The 17,834-nt window shown below is 34.7% G+C and overlaps 1 protein-coding gene and 2 pseudogenes across 1 annotated transcript; 2 read left to right on the top strand and 1 right to left on the bottom strand.

Annotated features, from left to right (window-relative positions):
* Nucleotides 1–2,971: 2,971 nt before the first annotated feature.
* LOC120216963 lies at nt 2,972–9,384 on the bottom strand (annotated as a pseudogene).
* Nucleotides 9,385–11,238: 1,854 nt separating this feature from the next.
* Nucleotides 11,239–12,029, top strand: LOC120216853 (annotated as a pseudogene).
* A 1,550-nt stretch (nt 12,030–13,579) lies between these two features.
* LOC120216817 (prolyl-tRNA synthetase associated domain-containing protein 1-like) lies at nt 13,580–17,834 on the top strand. Its single transcript, XM_039214127.1, has 12 exons — nt 13,580–13,687; nt 14,143–14,202; nt 14,286–14,339; nt 14,441–14,501; nt 14,654–14,730; nt 15,084–15,133; nt 15,878–15,960; nt 16,460–16,530; nt 16,613–16,769; nt 17,062–17,204; nt 17,292–17,390; nt 17,587–17,834. The coding sequence occupies exons 1-12, from the start codon at nt 13,649–13,651 to the stop codon at nt 17,656–17,658; spliced, it is 966 nt and encodes a 321-aa protein (XP_039070058.1). The 5' UTR covers nt 13,580–13,648; the 3' UTR covers nt 17,659–17,834.

Here is a 17,834-nt window from a genome sequence, read left to right as displayed (position 1 = left end):
AACAACAAAATATCGGACATCAAAAAAAAAACTGTTCCTAGATGACTTGATTGGTCTGAATCAAACTGGGAATTTGTGTATGATTGGAATTTCCATGTAATGGTGTTTACTGCTACTGAAGTAAGAAGTGAGAAAGATCACTCCAAAAATCCCAAGGTCATTATTTGTAGGAAGATTGAGAATGTCATCTTCGGCCTTGTTTTCCTGTAAGAAAGGAGAATATGCATATAGAGATTAGTCCTGTTTTTATTCGTATTTGATATTCAAATTGGAACCGAGAGCAACATAGATCACTGTTACTATGTATGAATGCATGTACTATATGATACAATTATGATCACCTCTCAAGCACCAGTGTGAACGGTGCAAGTACATGTGCAGCAATGGCATTACGATACACGACGAGCACGTAACGGTTCATGCCCTGGTTGAGAGTTACCATCCTGATTATGTACATCCCAGACGAACCAAATTGCAAGAATATCATAAGTAAATAAGGCTTTGCCTTGCTGAAATTTACACTCCAAGGTCCATTTGAAAGTTGCTCACTCATATTTGCTCTAACTCAGTAGATATGGGAAGATTTTATTTGAGTTCTTGACTAAGAAGTGATCAAAACTGATGCTATATATACAAATAAACCATGTAAAGGACTTCAGTCAAACTTAAAATCTGCAGGGTCTCTTATCCACTTAACTTTAGACTGTGCTTGCTTTTTTGCCTTTCATATCCAATTATCCATTGTCAGCCAAAGCGATGGAAACAAATATAAAGGATACTCATTTATTTTATCTTCCATGGAAATAATGCTATCCTTCTTCATTTTTGCAGATGGAGCGGAAGATACAATTACACAAGGAAGGTGTGGTTTAAGTCTAATGTCCTCTGATGATTGTAAGAATTTCGACAATGGCTCTGATATACAAATATCAGTATAAGAATACAAGAGAAAATAATGGAAATACTTTTTTATTAGCTTAAGACATTTATGTTTGAAGCATATTATGAATAAATACACGAGAAATATATATTTATATCCAACACTCACTCGAATCCACTTAACATTGATTAAGATTTTTGTATGTTCTATGTTGTTCTTTCAGCATAATTGTGAATTTGTTTCTTAGTCTAACACAAGCATATGGTTTCAAGATTGTCTCATACTATGCCCTGGTATAATGCAATCCGAGTCCAATGATTTTTGTGTGTATCTCAACTAGATTATTCACTCATCCCAACATCAGATTGATAATTTTAAACTCGATATGATTATACAAACATGATAGATAAAAAAATAATTAAAATTCGGCTTAAGAAAACAACCATACACAGAAGTTCCCTCTCCCCTTACTTTTTGCAAGTTATTAATAAACTATACATGGAGAATAAATAATTGATAAAAATGCATGATGAGATCAGGCCATAGAAGCTAAGTGCTTGAAGATTTAATGGTTAATTGTAGCTAAGAAAGAAATAATGGGGGGTTCCATTTTATTGTTGCTTCTCATTCAGCATGCATGATATGGACATGAAAGCTAATCTTTTGCGTCTATAATTTGATCTTTTGGGTGTATCTACTAATAAAATAATAACAATAATAATTTACTCTTTTGGTTCAACCACTGAATTACTCAACGGATAAACCCTGCGACTTAATTGGCCTTATGAGGAACAAGAATTTGCTTGCCGTACGTTAGTCATCAACTCTGTCAAATGCTTTTCATTCATATGATTCACTTACCTGTATTTAGTGTACATAAAATTTAAAGTTTTTGAATATAAGGGTCGTATCTTTAAAATTATGTTGGATACGAAGTTATATTTGAATATGAATCTTATATGATTAAATTATATCGAATACGAATTTATATTTTGCTTTGTTCATGCAACTTCTAGTTGGCAATATAACAGATAAACATGCAAAACGATGCCCAATACATGATGTTTGGAAGCAACATAGATCACTCATGAGGGTGGAAGAAAGCACTTTCCAAAGGGTTGGAAAAGAAGAAAAGAAGCAATTAAGTTTGTGGAGTTATCATTTAAGGAAAAAGACAAGCAGTTCTATCAACTGTCTACGACTCTAATCCATCCAAATTCAATTGTTAAATCAATTGATGAGGCTCGACTTTCTCAGTGGAACTATACACCAGCATTGCAAAACATCAATCATTCCCTTTTGAATTGCATTAAACATTTAACGAAATCAAACTACTAATCAATTCAGAAGAACAAATCAACCCTCTGCAAATGATCTGGCTTGATTTATCAGATTAGTTCAATGGTGAAAAGGGATTTAACCACGATAGCTAAATACTTGTTTTCATGGAAGTTTGTACTTGAATCAAACGAATCATTTGACGCCAATAATTGGAAGATGGGATGAGATGATCCATGGACTTGAACAATGCGTATAAAGAGTGATATAAAAACAAAGACTTTTGTCATTTTACTTGAAAGCACAAGGCAATCCGAAGTGGGAAATTCATTGGTGTACATATCCATACTGTTTTCCCTTTGGTAATGGGAGAGAAGATGATGCCAAGAGGATGCGTGACTATCCGGTCTTATCGAATGTTATGCCATCGGTTAAGAAGCTTGGGTATCCCTTCAATGGCTAACCAAAGATGCTTGGTTATAACGAGACTTCAACGACAAACCAAAGGTGCAGGTGACATCAACTCTTTTATCTCTTGGACAATCCTTTTCATTTTCTTTTCCCTTTGATGCGTGTTTACCTTACTGGTTACCCACTAGACCAAGATATGGATGACATCCATAAATGGAAAAGATGAAATGGAAACTACAAAGTTGATCATGCAACAGAGAAAGTCAGGAGTTCAATAGCAATCCGAGTGCACAAACTGCTTGGGACCTTTGAAACAATGAATTTAGTCAAAAGTAGTAAAAAAATGAATGGATATGACTTTAACGAATCATGTTTGATGAAAAAAATTTCATTTTATCTTAAAATTGGCCTGCTTTTGTTTGCACTTTGCACAGAATTAATAATACATAAAAGATATGCAAAAGAAAATTTTGTTTCAGAGCACAAAGCAATCCAGGGGGGGGGAACTTTCTGTTAAGGTTGATGTTTTGGGTTAGGTGTCCATGAATATGCGTGCACGGCACCATACTGAACCTCAAGAGTCAATCAAGAGTAGTGATAGCCAGTTGTATCGTAAATTATGCCGCCTGTAAAGAAACTTTGACCATCCCCCCCCCCCAATCTTGTTTACTGAGAGGAAGGCATTGCCATAGGAATGCCTTTCACCATGGACAGTGGAATCAATCAAATAAGTTCTCAGTCCAGTCACTTGCAAGACTAATCAACTTTCTTTTAACATGTAATAAAAATAAATAAAAGCACTAGAGAAGAAGAAGAAATCAACCACTCAGTGCAATAACTTGACATAATTTAAGAAAGAAGGTGATATCCGACAAGACTGCGTTTCAAATCACAACACTTGTAATTCCTTCCCTTATCTCTCAACTACAACCTCATTTGTATTAAAAAAAAGTACAATTTTATATTAAAGTTATTATTCAAATCCATAAATGGAAAAGATGAAATGAGGACAACCTCAACCGTTAGCAAGAGGAAAGCAGGATTTTAATAGCAATAAAAGCAATTGAGTGCACAATGAATGACATTAAAGAACCAAGATTATTGGTGATGGCAACTAGAACTGACCCAATCAAACATACTAAAATGAAATGGTGTATATCAAAAACGTTTTCCCTTCTAGTTGTACATGAACTTCAGTATCCATTCCATCATAGAACAAAAAATTACGAAGATCTTACTGTTTAAAAGCTGTTGCTATCTTCTTATGGACAAGCTCCACCCCGAGTCGAGGAGATAATCTAGGCAGTAGTTCCTGAAAGAGAGATTGATATTGCTCGTGAGATGTCATCTTTAGCATTGATCCATATAAATAGCAACTATTTTATCCCATATTTTTAAAGACTAATGCAAGGGTAGTTAGAGATGGATGATCTGGTCTAATATCCTTATTATATACCTTTGTTACTTGGGTTCTTCATTTTTTTCCCCTATAGCACTAGTACCCAACACTTAGCGCTTGAGCCTACTAGGACATTGGAAAAAGGGCATGATCGAGCAAGTACATTGAATTTTTTATTAAAAATTAGAATTGAATACATACCTATATCCGACACTCAACTGGGCCTGGATAACAGATATTTACACCTTTATTTTATCAAAAAATGTACTCTGTAGTCTTTTTTTTATATTATACCACTCAAAGCATCTTCAAATATTGTTGATTAATCTCAAAGTGTTAGTCTATAGAATAAATTTCAGGAAGCCAAATTGTTGATTAAATTCTCAGAAGAGGAAGTTAGGGATGTTATTTTCTCCTCGGATAGTTCCAAAGCTCCAGGGCCCGATGGCTTTACGATGGGTTTTTTTAAGAAATTCTGGCCGTCTCTTAAGGTGCAAATAATGAAGTTTATGGATGATTTCTACTGTGGGAGGAAGTGGGATCATGGGGTAAATCACGCTTTTATTTCTTTGATTCCTAAGAAAATCAACCCGGAAGGTATTGAAGATTACCGACCAATAAGTCTTGTGGGCAGTCTTTATAAAATCGTCTCCAAAGTTCTATCGAAGAGATTAGTCTCAGTGATTAAAGATATTGTGAGCCCTTCACAGTTTGCTTTTATTCCGGGTAGACAACTTTTAGATTGTGCTTTTCTTGCAAACGAAGGCATAGACTATTGGAGGAAACTAGGGCTAAAAGGGGTGGTGTTCAAAGCTGATTTTCAGAGAGCTTATGACTCGGTTGAATGGCCAATTATCTTCAGATTAATGAGGGTTATGGGATTTGGAGAGAAATGGGTCTCTTGGATAGAATGTTGCCTTTCCACGGCGTCTATCTCGGTGTTAGTGAATGGCTCCCCAACTGAGGAGTTTTCGATGGGTAAAGGGTTGAGACAAGGGTGTAGTTTGTCCCCTCTATTGTTCAATTTAGTGGGGGAACTTCTTAATCTTATGTTAAGCAAAGTGGCTGATTTGGGACTATTTTAAGGTTTCGCTATTGGAATATCGGATTCCTTTAATCTAACCCATCTACAGTTTGCTGATGATTTGATTGTGTTTTGCCGTGATTCCCCTACTTATATTCTGAATATTAAGAGAGTGTTAAGGATATTTAGCATAATGACAGGGCTTCATTTGAATTTGTCCAAGAGTAATTTATATGGCATCAATGTGGAGAACGAATTATTAAATGAATGGGCAATGAAGGCTGGCTGTGGTGTGGGTGTTTTTCCCGCAGTGTATCTAGGCTTACCCTTAGGTGCAAAGAGAAATTCAGAGGTTCTATGGGAGCCGGTCATCCAAGGTTTTTCCAAAAAATTGTCAGGTTGGAAAGCAACAACACTGTCAATGGCGGGCAGATTAGTGTTGATAAAATCAGTTCTGTCCTCAATGCCGATTTTTTCCTCTCTATTTTCAGAATTCCGTGTAAGGTGTATAGGAAGTTAAATTCACTAATGGCTAATTTTCTGTGGGGGGAAGGTTCTTATACAAATCGAATTCACTGGGTGAGTTGGGAGAGGGTATGTAAGCCCTCGAGGAGGGAGGTTTGGGAATCTTGGATCTCAAATTTGCTAACAGAGTGTTGCTAGGTAAATGGGTCTGGAAGTTCGCGAATGAAAAAGAATCCCTCTGGAAAAATTTAATGTGTAGCAAATTTAATGTGAATAATCTGTCCCTAGCGATTAGTAAGGTATGCTCTCCTTCGGACTCATGGATTTGGAAGGGTATTACAAAGAATTATTTGGAAGAAGACCCAATTGGACAAGGATTGAGGTCCCACACTAAGATTCAAGTGGGAAATGGCAAGTCTATTGAATTTTGGCATGATGTGTGGATAAACGAGGATTCTTTAAAGAACCAATTTCCAAGGATTTATGTTCTCTCGAATAACAAGTGGGGAAAAGTTTCAAAGTTTGGCTGTTTGGTGAATAACAGATGGGTCTGGAATATTCAAACGAGAAGGTATTTATGTGATTGGGAAATGGATTATTGGATTCAACTTATGTCTCTGCTGGAGAATGTTGTTCTGTCTGATACGGTGGATGATTTTCTATCTTGGTAAGGGAAGGGAGATGGTTTATTCTCAGTTAAAGCATGTAGGTTGACTCTTCCATCCTACTCAGGGGGTCAGGTTAATTGGAAAAGGTTCGTTTGGTCAGGAATGGCTCCTCCAAGAGTTGAAACTTTTCTATGGCAGGTTTCACATCAAAGACTAGCGGTTAGAACGGAGTTGATTAAAAGAGGAGTTTCTTTGGAGGAGGTTTTATGCCCGCTGTGTTCAAAGCAAGATGAAACAACATCTTTTCATCTCCTGCTCGGTTGCAAGGAACCTATGGAGCAGTTTTTTAAGGTTATGGGGTATCTCGTCTGTCCTGCCCAAAGATCCTATTTCCTTGCTGTGTTCATGGTCTGACCTGAGGCCAAATTCTCAAATATGAAGTTTTATACCGAGTGTTGTTCTATGGTCAGTTTGGAAGGCCAGAAACTTGGTGGTTTTTGAGAATTGGAAGTTGGACGTTTCTACTCTATCCTTTATTTGTAGATTTAGATTGGCTAAATGGTTTCTGGCTAAGCATCCGAATGTCATTATTCAGGTTGACTCCCTAGAGGGGGACCCTACTATTGCAAATAAGCTTCAGATTAAGGCACCCAATAAATTGAAGTTTCAGGGTTGGCGTCCTCCACCAGTTCATTTTTTCAAGGTTAACGTTGATGGGGCAGTCAGTGGGGATGGGTTGTTGGGGGGGAATTGGGGGCATTTTAAGAGACTCGAATAGCAAAGTCCTAGGGTCTTTTTCGAGTGCTGTTGGTCCAGGTCCCCCTCCATTGGCTGAGCTGAAAGCCATGGAGAAAGGCATTGATTTCTTTCTCTCGTCGGAGTGGGCGATGAAGGGAATATTAATATTAGAGAGTGATTGAAAAGCATGAGTGGATTGGATTCTGCAGCCAACTTCATCTCCTCCTTTTTTTTAGTTCGATGGTGAAAAAAATTGTCTCTCTTGTTTTGGACAGGCAGATCATTGTAAGACACATCTCGAGGAGGTGCAATTGCGAGGCGGATTCTCTGGCTAAACAGGGGATTGGATGAATTATTTTGTTTGTGTTAGAGGTTTCTTTGTAGGTTATTGGTGGTTTTTCGCTGTTTAGGGGTTGAGTTAGTTTTGATGTCTAAGGGTAGTCTGGTTGTTTTTGTGTTTACGATCTTATGTGGTTATGTGTAAGTGTGTTTTCTGGTTGTATCCTATGTACTTTACTTATGATTAATATATTCCTAAGGCACTCTTTTCTTCCTTCCGCTGATTAAGGAGCTTTCTTAAAAGATCCATTAATCAAGAAGGGGGTTATTAATGAGGCTTGAAATTCGTATAAAAAAAAATTCCATCAGCTGTTCAAAGGTGACAACAGAATCAGAAACTTTTAACTGAACTACAGCCATGAAGAGGGGTTATCTGATGAAAAAGATAAGTATTGAAAAGTTGTGATGCAAAAGGGAATCTGCATCTCATGAACATGTAACACACGTGTGCATAGGATGAACATGATTGAAAGTTGTGATTCTTTTGATAATGCAAAAGGGAATCTACATCTATGTGAGTATGTGCCATCCATTATTAAGACTTATGGAACTATTATACTAAATTAATCAGATTTTTTTTTGGAGGGGGGATACATGAAAGTGAAAACCAAGGGTCTTACTTACCTTGAAAACAGTTGTGGAAGAAATCCACCAAATAAAGGAGGGGGAGAACAAAACATGTTTAAAATTTACCAATACAGACAACCTCATCCAGTTTCTATCTGTATTAATATAAAACAGTCCCTCATTGGAGTACCCAGACATTCTATGTTAATGTCATTCAGGTTATCTGCGAAGGATATAGAATTCGCCTTAGTTTAAATACTTTTAAGAACAGTATTTGGGCATTACCAGCAATTTTTATCTGAGTGAGTCACTATCTGAGCTTAACTCTTCAAACATAAAATGAAAAATTCCCATATATGTGAAGCTCTGGCCCCGAATAATTGTAAACAGTATAAATTAACTTCAGACATGAGCCAAAGACTACTAAAGAATAGAAGTTATTGGCATGTTTCCAAACTAAAATAGATTTTTAAGAAAATACTCGAGTATAATGGTATGTTTCCTGTAAATCCTTTGCACTAATGCTGGAAATTACTCTCTACACAAGATGAACTATACAACTCTGCCTAAACCTTATTTACTAGTTCTAGAGACCCCAAATCCAACTGCATTTATACAATGTCAGACCTTAAAGAAATTTCAAGAACAAGTGTTTGCTCTTTTCAGCCTGACAACGGAAATATAATACATTTCACTTACTAAATAAACTAACAAAGCCCAATTCATGTTCCTCCTTTATTCATAAATGACCGGATCACCTTGAAGTAACTTCGCTAACAAAAAATTCCAAATTAAGTAGGCCTTTTACTAAAATCAAACAGAAAAAACAAAAGCCCTCATTCTAGGTATGTGATGGAATGAAATCCTCCTTAATTGTTTCCTGCTCAATTACATGTCCCCTTACTCAACCTTCAGTTCACATATTTTATACAGAAATCCCTTACTAATTATATAACCAAATTCATTATAAAAGAAAATACAAAAGGGTACTGAACCATCTTTCTAGTCCCACTATTTTTCTTTCTTTGCTTAGCTTTCAAAGTTCGAACTTTTCCAGAGCCCTTGTGTGAAATAATCCATGTTGAATTCTTTATCTAGGAAGTCACACATTCATTAAAAAGGAACCAATAATACAGTTTCCAGAAACTGGGGGGGGGGGGTGAACTAAGCTTACCTCAGTGCCATCTGAGAGTACTATGGCTAAAACGGGTATCTCATATTGGTATGCCTTCTCCCATTCAGGATTGCTGGTAATATCTCTCTCCTATCCAGAGTTAAGTACCCAACAATAAAAAAATTTCCAAGTTTCAATCTTTGTGTATTGGAGACTAGAGACTGAGATGCGAGATGGGATTTTACCTGTAACTCGACGTCAAGGACGGAGTCTGGGACGGAAAGTGATAAGGCGGCGTGGAGTTTTTTCCTTGAGGCCATCGCACAAACAGCAACCAGGCTTTGAGTAAAGAACCAGCTTCCTTTGTTTGGATGCTGAAGTACAAAATGACAAAGGAGTGAAAATCCATTTGGGTTTATGCGCCGGAACGTAAACCATGGATAAAGATCTTGCTGCCATTGTTGCAGTTGTTGCCATTGTTCCAATCCCTTTGGATAGCATTTTGCAGAACTCAAAAGTCGATTGCTACTGATTTCGAGTAAATGTTTATTTCTTGAGGGTTAAAATATTGGTATAATATCAAAATTAGACCCTAATATTTATTTGAATAGATATTTTAGTCTTTACTTTTCTAGAGCATTTGTCTTTAACTTTTAAATTTTTAATTAAAATAACTCATATTAAATGATAATTAAAATGACCATCCAGCTCAGTTGGTAGAGCACAAGGTTCTTAACTCGTGGGATCGAGTCCCACGGAGAGCATTTCATAATTCGAAGGTAGCCTACTATCTTACATCTCCTTACCCCATATATATGGAAAAAGGGACAACCATATTAAATGATAATTGTTAGTTGACGATAATCAACATAATTTGTTGATTTAGTATTTTGTTACATGTAATTAATTACTTACATATCACATATTACATCATTTTTTCCATTGATGCGATACATATTATATTATTATCTTAAGTAATATGACACATAACACATGATATGTATTACATTATTATCTTGAATGATGCGACATGTGATATATCATAAACTTTGAGAGTTTTGTCATATTTTACGTCATCATCTTATGTGACATGACATGTCAGCAACATGATCGAAAAATAAAATGTAAAGGGCTAAAATATTAAAACAAAAAGAAAATAGGAGTTAAAGTAATTATTCAGAAACATATGGGGAGTTATGTTTGATATTATATCTAATTTAAAATTAATTGTAATTTTACAAAATTAAAACACTCAAAAGTTCATTAAGTGGGTCGACATTGTTTTTATTTTTAAATTCATATTTACTTACAGTGAGTCGGATCAGTTATCTAATACAGAGCATGATGGCTTTCAATTTAGAGAAATACTCTCTTAATTTTCAAGAAACAAATGCCTTGTTAATTAAAGCAGGACTTTGTACGGATTGAGGACACTAATTATTTGTTCACAGCATGAATTATATTCATCTGGAAGACCATTTCCTCTGTGCGAGATACTGATGTCATGGCTAAAAGTAGTATTTGGGTTGGGCCAACATTATTGTTTACAAACAGTTTTCTCATCTTCTCTTCTCCCGAAGGGCATGCCCTTGATTGGAACTTTGTAGCAATCTTTGGCACGTTTTGCCGGACTTTTCATTGCCCATTTGCCTGACAATATCAACAACGGTGCGCTGTAAAGTTTGAAAATTTGGCTCAGCCATCCCAAATGTGAAAATAAACAGAGCAGCAACAACTGGTTTTTTGGTTTTGGTTTTGGTTTTTCTACGTAGGGAGAGTGGCTGAGTTAAGCACTTGGATTTAGGCGGCACGTCTCATGTGTAACTCAACCCCACCCCCCTTAAATAATCAGCCCTGCACATCCTGGAAGTTGTCTATCAAGAATCCAATGTTTCGCTCATTATTAATCAAAATAATTGTAGGGTTTTTTTTACCATAAACATCAATAGTAAAACAAAGATGTAGCAAGTCATTCAACTCTAGAAACAGTACTCGTTTAACTTGAATCATTCACTTTTTACAAGTTTCAAATCATGCATTAACCACATAAATGACCTGTCTACATTAATGGTATTGATATCGAATTATTAAAAGAACACGTTTTTCCTAGCTGTAATTAGTTAGCTATCTACAAAACTAATGCTAATTCCTTGATATTTCCTTCTCTAAACAACGATTAGGTTGAGTGTTGAGGTTTGCCAATTGACATTTCTGCTTTGTATTTAATCACACACTGTACATTTCCCATTCTTTGAATAAAGCTAAAGTATCCTGTCTGTCAGCCATTCTCATGTTCATATGTGGACCAACATGATTGACCAAGCGATCATCCCAGCTTTAAGAACAATTCAAAGTCACCCATCTATAAATATCAACATTTTCCATCGCGTTTAACAACAACAAAAAATCATTTGCTCTCATCTCTGATCATCAAAGTATTGATTGATAACTAAAGACTACTTGTTCTTTTTTGGAAGCTTCTTGCTAATGGTGAAGATTGATATGAAGAAGAAGTATAAGGGTGTAAGAATGAGGAGCTGGGGTTCTTGGGTGTCGGAGATTAGGGTTTCAAATCAGAAGACAAGGATCTGGTTAGGGTCTTATTCTACAGCAGAAGCTGCCGCAAGAGCCTATGATGCTGCACTTCTATGCCTCAAAGGTCATCGGCAAAACTCAACTTCCCCATCACATCCTCTCATTACATCCCTGACCCTGACAGCGCTTTGTCTCCCAAGTCAATACAAAGAGTGGCCGCCGCAGCTGCAAATAGTTTCGTCGACGCCGCCCCACCGATATCACCGCCCGCATCCTCCTCTTCATCAGTCTCTTCTCCGTCTATGTCCTCCTCGCCATCTGATCAAGCTGTTGATGAAGATGACGATTACATGTCACTGATGCAATCTCTTGTAGTAAACGATGAGCCTGTTTCTCTTATGGAACCATGGTACCCCTCCCTCGATCAGATGCTGAATGTGCCCTCATTTCATGCACCCTCAAATATCAATGATTTCTACGAGGAAGGCGATGATATTCGCCTATGGAGTTTTTGCTAAGGCAAATAGGAAAAAAGCAGTCAAACATTAAACCATTCTTTTATTCTTTCATATTCATTGATATTTGAAGATGCTACTGACATTTCATATTCAGAATTGTATTTTTATAAATAATGCATATTCAAATCATAGATGAATGATGATGTTTATCTATATCCGCTATAAATTTGTAACATATAATTATTTTACATTCAAATCCATAAATTCTTTGAATTTACGATATTTTTTTATATGGAACAAACAAACTAAATATTTACAAATATTCTAATAAACCGTCTAAATTACCATCCAAATAAAACTATTAAAAATAGCTTAACCGCAATGAAGCTAGGTTTATAGAGATCCAAATGAGCCTAAATGTGAGAAACGATATAGGTGTTCATAGTTCGGTTTAAGTTACACTCGGATTATAATTATATAGAGTATTAATATATTATATGTTTGGAGGGATAGATATGGGTTTGATTTGGTCAAGTTTTTAATTAATCGGATTCGATCCAAAAAAGATATATCATTTAATTGAAAAATGAGACCCAAGTTATGTCTAGGATGATTTCATCCGAATTGAAATCCCATCCGTCTTTTGAGATAAATCCTACACTTGATTAATTTGATATGATACAAATATATATAATTTTTAATTTTGTTCGATAAAATATAAACCTAATTAAATAATAATAATAATAGATAGATAAATATTATTATAATTGTCCTTAAATATATAAGATATAATTATATTATTTTTCAAGTCAAATTAAATATTTTTCACTCTAAATCTGAATCCGACTTGACCTAAACATATAATTTAAAAAAATTAAATCGACCCAATCCAAACTTGATTTAAAAAACTCAATCCAATAAGATCAAATTGGATTACAACCTATCAAGTTTGAATCTTATACCTATCCCTACATACTTATCTAAATTTGGTTTCACTCTAGTCTAAACATACACTTTAAATTTTATCTAAATCAGTTCATGTTTACATGTTTTTTTAATAAAAATTTTAATTATGAATAACCTGTCATACTTTATAATATTTATATTATATATTATTATAAATTTAATTTTTATATTATAATATTACAAATTTTATATTGAAGTAAAAAAAACAATATAATTTTATTATAAATGTAACTTTTGTATGACAAATTAGGGAATAGATATATATTTTCGTCTGTTTTAGTATTAAACATATTAAAATTTTAACAGGTGTACTAAAATGAAACAGAAACTAAACTTTAGATATTATTTTAAAAAAATTAAAAGTTTAAGTATTAAAACGTATCAAAAATAGTTTAGGTACTAAATGTGTAGTTTACCCTTACATTTTTAATTTTTCTTTTGATTAATTGGGGTTAGTACAAGGCATCTATTTAAAAATAACTTTCAATCTTTCGACATTGAACGCTAACACCCCTGGGAGTAATGATGCCCGAACTCGGGCCCTCAAGAATAATAAAAATTTCTTTACCATAGAGGCCTCTTGGTTCGTGCTTAAATTATAACTTTTTTTTTCTAATTTAAGAACTCTTTATTGAACTTTATTAACCAAACTACTTGCAAAAAAATAACACAATTTTGATAGTTTGCCGTTTTTTCTCATTTGCTTTATTTGCTTTACATGGACCCTAGGAGTTTAAGCCCAATCCAACTCAGTGCTCGACAATTTCTTGAGGTAACAAATAAATCTATTCCAAACTCATTGCAGATTTGCAGCTTCTTTGCTTCATTCATTCATTTCAGCTTTGACTCAGAAACTGATCAATACAATGGGTTATTCCAAGGACCAGCTGCTTGCTCTTTTAAAGGTTTTCCTTTTTAATTAATATTTTTGGATAATTTTAGTTTTCATTTTCTCTATTTTGTAATATTACGCAATGGTTCTTTATTTACACTTCGATTTTGATTTGGGTTTTCATTGTTTTTGCTTTATATTTGGTTTTTCTTCTCTGTAAGAATTGAGTAAGTAGAGGTTGGAATCCAAATTAGGTTATATATATATGCAAAACTATAAATTTTTATAGTATGCAAAACTATATATATATTATGAAAATATTGTAACCCTTCTAATTATATAGTGCTGGCTCAGCATATTTCAATTTATGTATTGGACTGGTTGAATTTAATGAATTTATATCAATTATACAACCTATTAAAGAAAATGAGATTGATAGCATTATAGTAATAACTTTGCTTTAGTTATGGTAGCTATGTTTTTGTACCATTTTATTTATTGACTGAAACATGCATTGGGGTCTTTCAGGAGCTTCAAATAAAATTCTCCCAGTATGAACATCCTGTTGTTTTGACAGTCGAAGCTCAGGTAAAAGAAGATCACTGACTTGGCTTATTAATCCCTTTTTCATATTCATGGATTATAGGACTGAAATATTTCTTCTCAAGCAGGCAAAATATGTTGGGAATACGGGAGGTGTTCTGAGCAAAAATTTGTTCATGAAGGTATAATATGAAATTATGTACTGTTGATTTTGCATCTGTGCAGAATGAATCTCGGAATTGTTTCTGATTTTCGGTGTGATTGCAAATGGTTATCCATGCAGGACAAGAAACATAGGTACTATGTTGTTTCTGCGCTTGCAGATACGAAAGTAGACCTGAAAGGTTCATGCTCTCTTCCCTTCTTTAGTTTTATATTCTTTTCTTATGATACGAGGGAATAATTTAAGAGTCGTGCATATTTATGTTGATATGGAAAATCTGGAGCCAATTTCAGATGTTAATGAGAGTTTTATTTTGCCTTCAAAGCTGTGCAGTTTTATCTCAGAGGCTTGGTTTAGGGAAAGGTGGTCTAAGAATGGCTCCAGAAGAGGCATTGGGTGAGATACTTCAGGTGTGTATACATAGTAGTTTAAACTTGCTAGTATCAATTTTTTTGAGATTGAATTAGAGTAAGTTTATGGATATAGTATAGAAGTCTTTGCCAATCTTCTCTAATTAAATGATCAGATTGCTTCTAATAGCCTCTTTCATTCCTAAAAATGTAGTGTCATGTTTCAAAAGTATGCCTTCATTGGGTAATCAGTGCCAAGTATTTTCAAGTCAATAAGAAAGACAAGGAATAAAAAGGTTTTTCACTAATGATCATCAAACATATGATAGCAAGATTGTAATGACTGTCATATATATGATAACAAGATTGTAATTCACCTTTTTATGTTGTCGCTTCTGTTTTCTTCTTTTAAGGTTCCACTTGGATGTGTCACTCCATTTGCAGTTGTAAATGAATCTGCAAGGTATGCATTTAATTTCCATTCTCTTCAGGCATTAAAATATACTTGAATTTTAGTGCTGAATGGTACATGGACTATTATTTTCCTGGGATCTGGTAATTTTATTGGTTGCTCACAAGATAGAATGCCTTTGAAGCTTTAAGTTGTTTTTATCTTTGGCTGTAATTAGTACACGATGGTGTTCTATTTCTAGAATCCCTAATTATTCATTTATGTACATGTGCTCTTTTGTTATTGGATTTCATCTTCAAAGAACCTTAAGTCAAGGATACAGATGATTAGATGTTATTGTGAAATTTCATGAAAATATTTTATCTTATTTCTCATGTTCTTCTCAAGAACTGAGCCTCATTGATGCTGCCTTTTTGTTTCAAAATGTCAAGGTAGCTTCTGAATGAGTTGATTGGATTGGTTTTCTTTCCTTCAATCTTGATGTATTAACAGCTTTCAGTAAATCTGAGAACTGTTGTTTCTAACTGCATGCATTAAAAGTGAAAAAAATTATAATAATGTATGTGGACTGCATACATTTCTGCATTTGGAGATATATCTAGTGCTGATGACCATTTGGCTAAAATTCTAGTATGATTTCTTTTCATCTTACATGCAAGTGCTATCCCACCTACCTTTTCTTTTACTTAACTCTCTGTTTCTCTGTATGTTCAATACATAAAGATATACTTATTTTGGGCCAGCTTTATTCAGAGTAAGTCTAGCTTTAATTTTCAGTTTTGTTGTTTTTTGAAGACATGTCTCTCTATTGTTGGATCAAGAATTCAAATCTCAAGAGTGTTGCATTTTCCACCCTCTCTCCAATGACATGTCAATCTGTAAGTCTTGAAAAAGAATAAACATGTTCTTGTCCTCCTCTTTTGAATTCACTCTTAACGCTTTATTTTGTTACCTACAATGTAATTAGTGGTTGTAGAAGATTATTTCAAGGGTTGATTGTTTTTTGGAATGAACATATGCATTTTATATATATTTTTAATATAATTGGCTTTATATATATATATATATATTGAACATAAGCGTGTATGACATTGTTCTTCATAATCTAGTTATGGAATGCAAACTTTAGAAAATGCATAAAATCTGTTTAAGCCAAACAGTCAATTTAGAACTTGCTGCTTCCTTTTCGGTCTCTTCTTGGCAGTTATCAGTGACAAGTGGCAATGCCATATGTTTGTATGGTGTATGCTAGTCATTGAGGTCTAGAAAATCCTGTGATGGAAAAAGTCGACCAACTTCATGGGATGCTGTTATATGTAACTGGAAATCAGTCTATAGCTGCTTTTGTTTCTTAAGTCCTAATTAATTTATTCCCAGCTCTCAACACCCAAGGTCTGGACAAGTTTCTTAAATCGATCGGGAGAAACCCTTCGTACATTGATCTGGAGGTGATTTGATCCTTTATCTGTTTCATTTCACCAGTAATGATTTTTCATATTTGCTGATTTAATATTAGTTTATTGCTGGTAGGCTAACCCTTCCGTAGGGAAAGATCAACCACCCGATCTAGCTGCTTTTGTTCCATCAGATTCCCCAGTTTTGTCGGTTCTTCCAGAAAAAGCACCTTCTTCACAGGACTCGACTGGAAAAAGTGTTGGTGCTGCTACCAACTCTGCAGCAGTTACAGGTAATCTATCTAAAAGAAATTGTCATTTGCAACGTCATTACTTTTCTTGCACATGTTACAAATTCCTACATTTTGTCCCTATTCTAACCTTCTCGGAAAAGAAAAACACTGTTGCTTCATTTTATTGAATTGGAAACCATTGTTTCCAGAATTCAACATTCCTGAATCTTGTTTTGGGTTCTAGGGACTGGTACCTTTTTTGGGTTCTAAGGGTTAGTCCACCATTTGTTCTTGTAGACTAGCAGTATGTGTAGGCAAAATAACATAAACCTTTTCTCTGCTCTTGGTTTAGCAAAAGCTGTTAAGCCTTCTGGTAATGCACAAAATGTTAAGGAGAAGCCTGTCGATAGTGTGCAGCCATCAATTCCTGCTGCAGATGCTGGGAAATTTGTGGAAGAGCTTCTGGATAGAGCATCCGCCTTACTGCTTTCGGAAGTAAGCTAAATCTTATACTTTTGGTCAATACGAACCTCTATTTATTTTATTTTATTTTATCGGTCTTTACTTGTGAAATGAATACAGATTTCGGAGGATTCCATTAAGCAACATGATGGACAGCTTGGAGTTGAGGTAGCAAACAATATTAAAAAATGTGTTAGAGAAGACCTAAAGAACCTTGCTGTAAGTATAATATGGCAAAAGTTAAATACTGTTTTATTTAGCATGTATTTACAATCACTATTGCCAAAATAAATGCCAACGCATATGTTTCGTCCTTTTCTTCCCATTCATTCATTTTCGAATAAATAAAAAATAAACAGTTAGGTGTTTGTATTTTTAATTCGACTCTAACCAAAATGATTACTTCCCCTTGCAGACAATATTCAAGAACACAGCATATACAGAAGGGTTCTATGCCGGTACCCGGTATCAGCCTAAGCGTCTCTGAACTGTTTTCAACTCTGTTGTACCATTTTCATTACTGGAAACACATTCCAACCAAGAAACAAAAATCAAAGGGAGAAATCCAGTTTTCTTGTTTTTCAAGACATTTGATAGTAACCATGTAAACCCTATTTCTGAATCAGATCAAAATGTCAATCGAGTACAGTATTTGCAGGAGAA

The sequence above is a fragment of the Hibiscus syriacus genome, unplaced genomic scaffold (assembly GCF_006381635.1).
Source record: "Hibiscus syriacus cultivar Baekdansim isolate YM2019G1 unplaced genomic scaffold, ASM638163v2 tig00110174_pilon, whole genome shotgun sequence".
In the NCBI taxonomy this organism is placed as follows: Eukaryota; Viridiplantae; Streptophyta; class Magnoliopsida; order Malvales; family Malvaceae; genus Hibiscus; species Hibiscus syriacus.
Note: the sequence above shows the minus strand (reverse complement) of the source record. Positions and strands in the feature narration are given on the sequence as shown.

Bases quoted from the DNA above. Each gene is read 5' to 3' on its own strand.
- LOC120216817 (XM_039214127.1), top strand. From the start codon at position 13,649: ATGGGTTATTCCAAGGACCAGCTGCTTGCTCTTTTAAAG. The intron at 14,340-14,440 runs GTATAATATGAA...TTATCCATGCAG, and splicing joins GCAAAAATTTGTTCATGAAG to GACAAGAAACATAGGTACTA. The intron at 15,961-16,459 runs GTAAGTCTTGAA...ATTTATTCCCAG, and splicing joins CTCCAATGACATGTCAATCT to CTCTCAACACCCAAGGTCTG.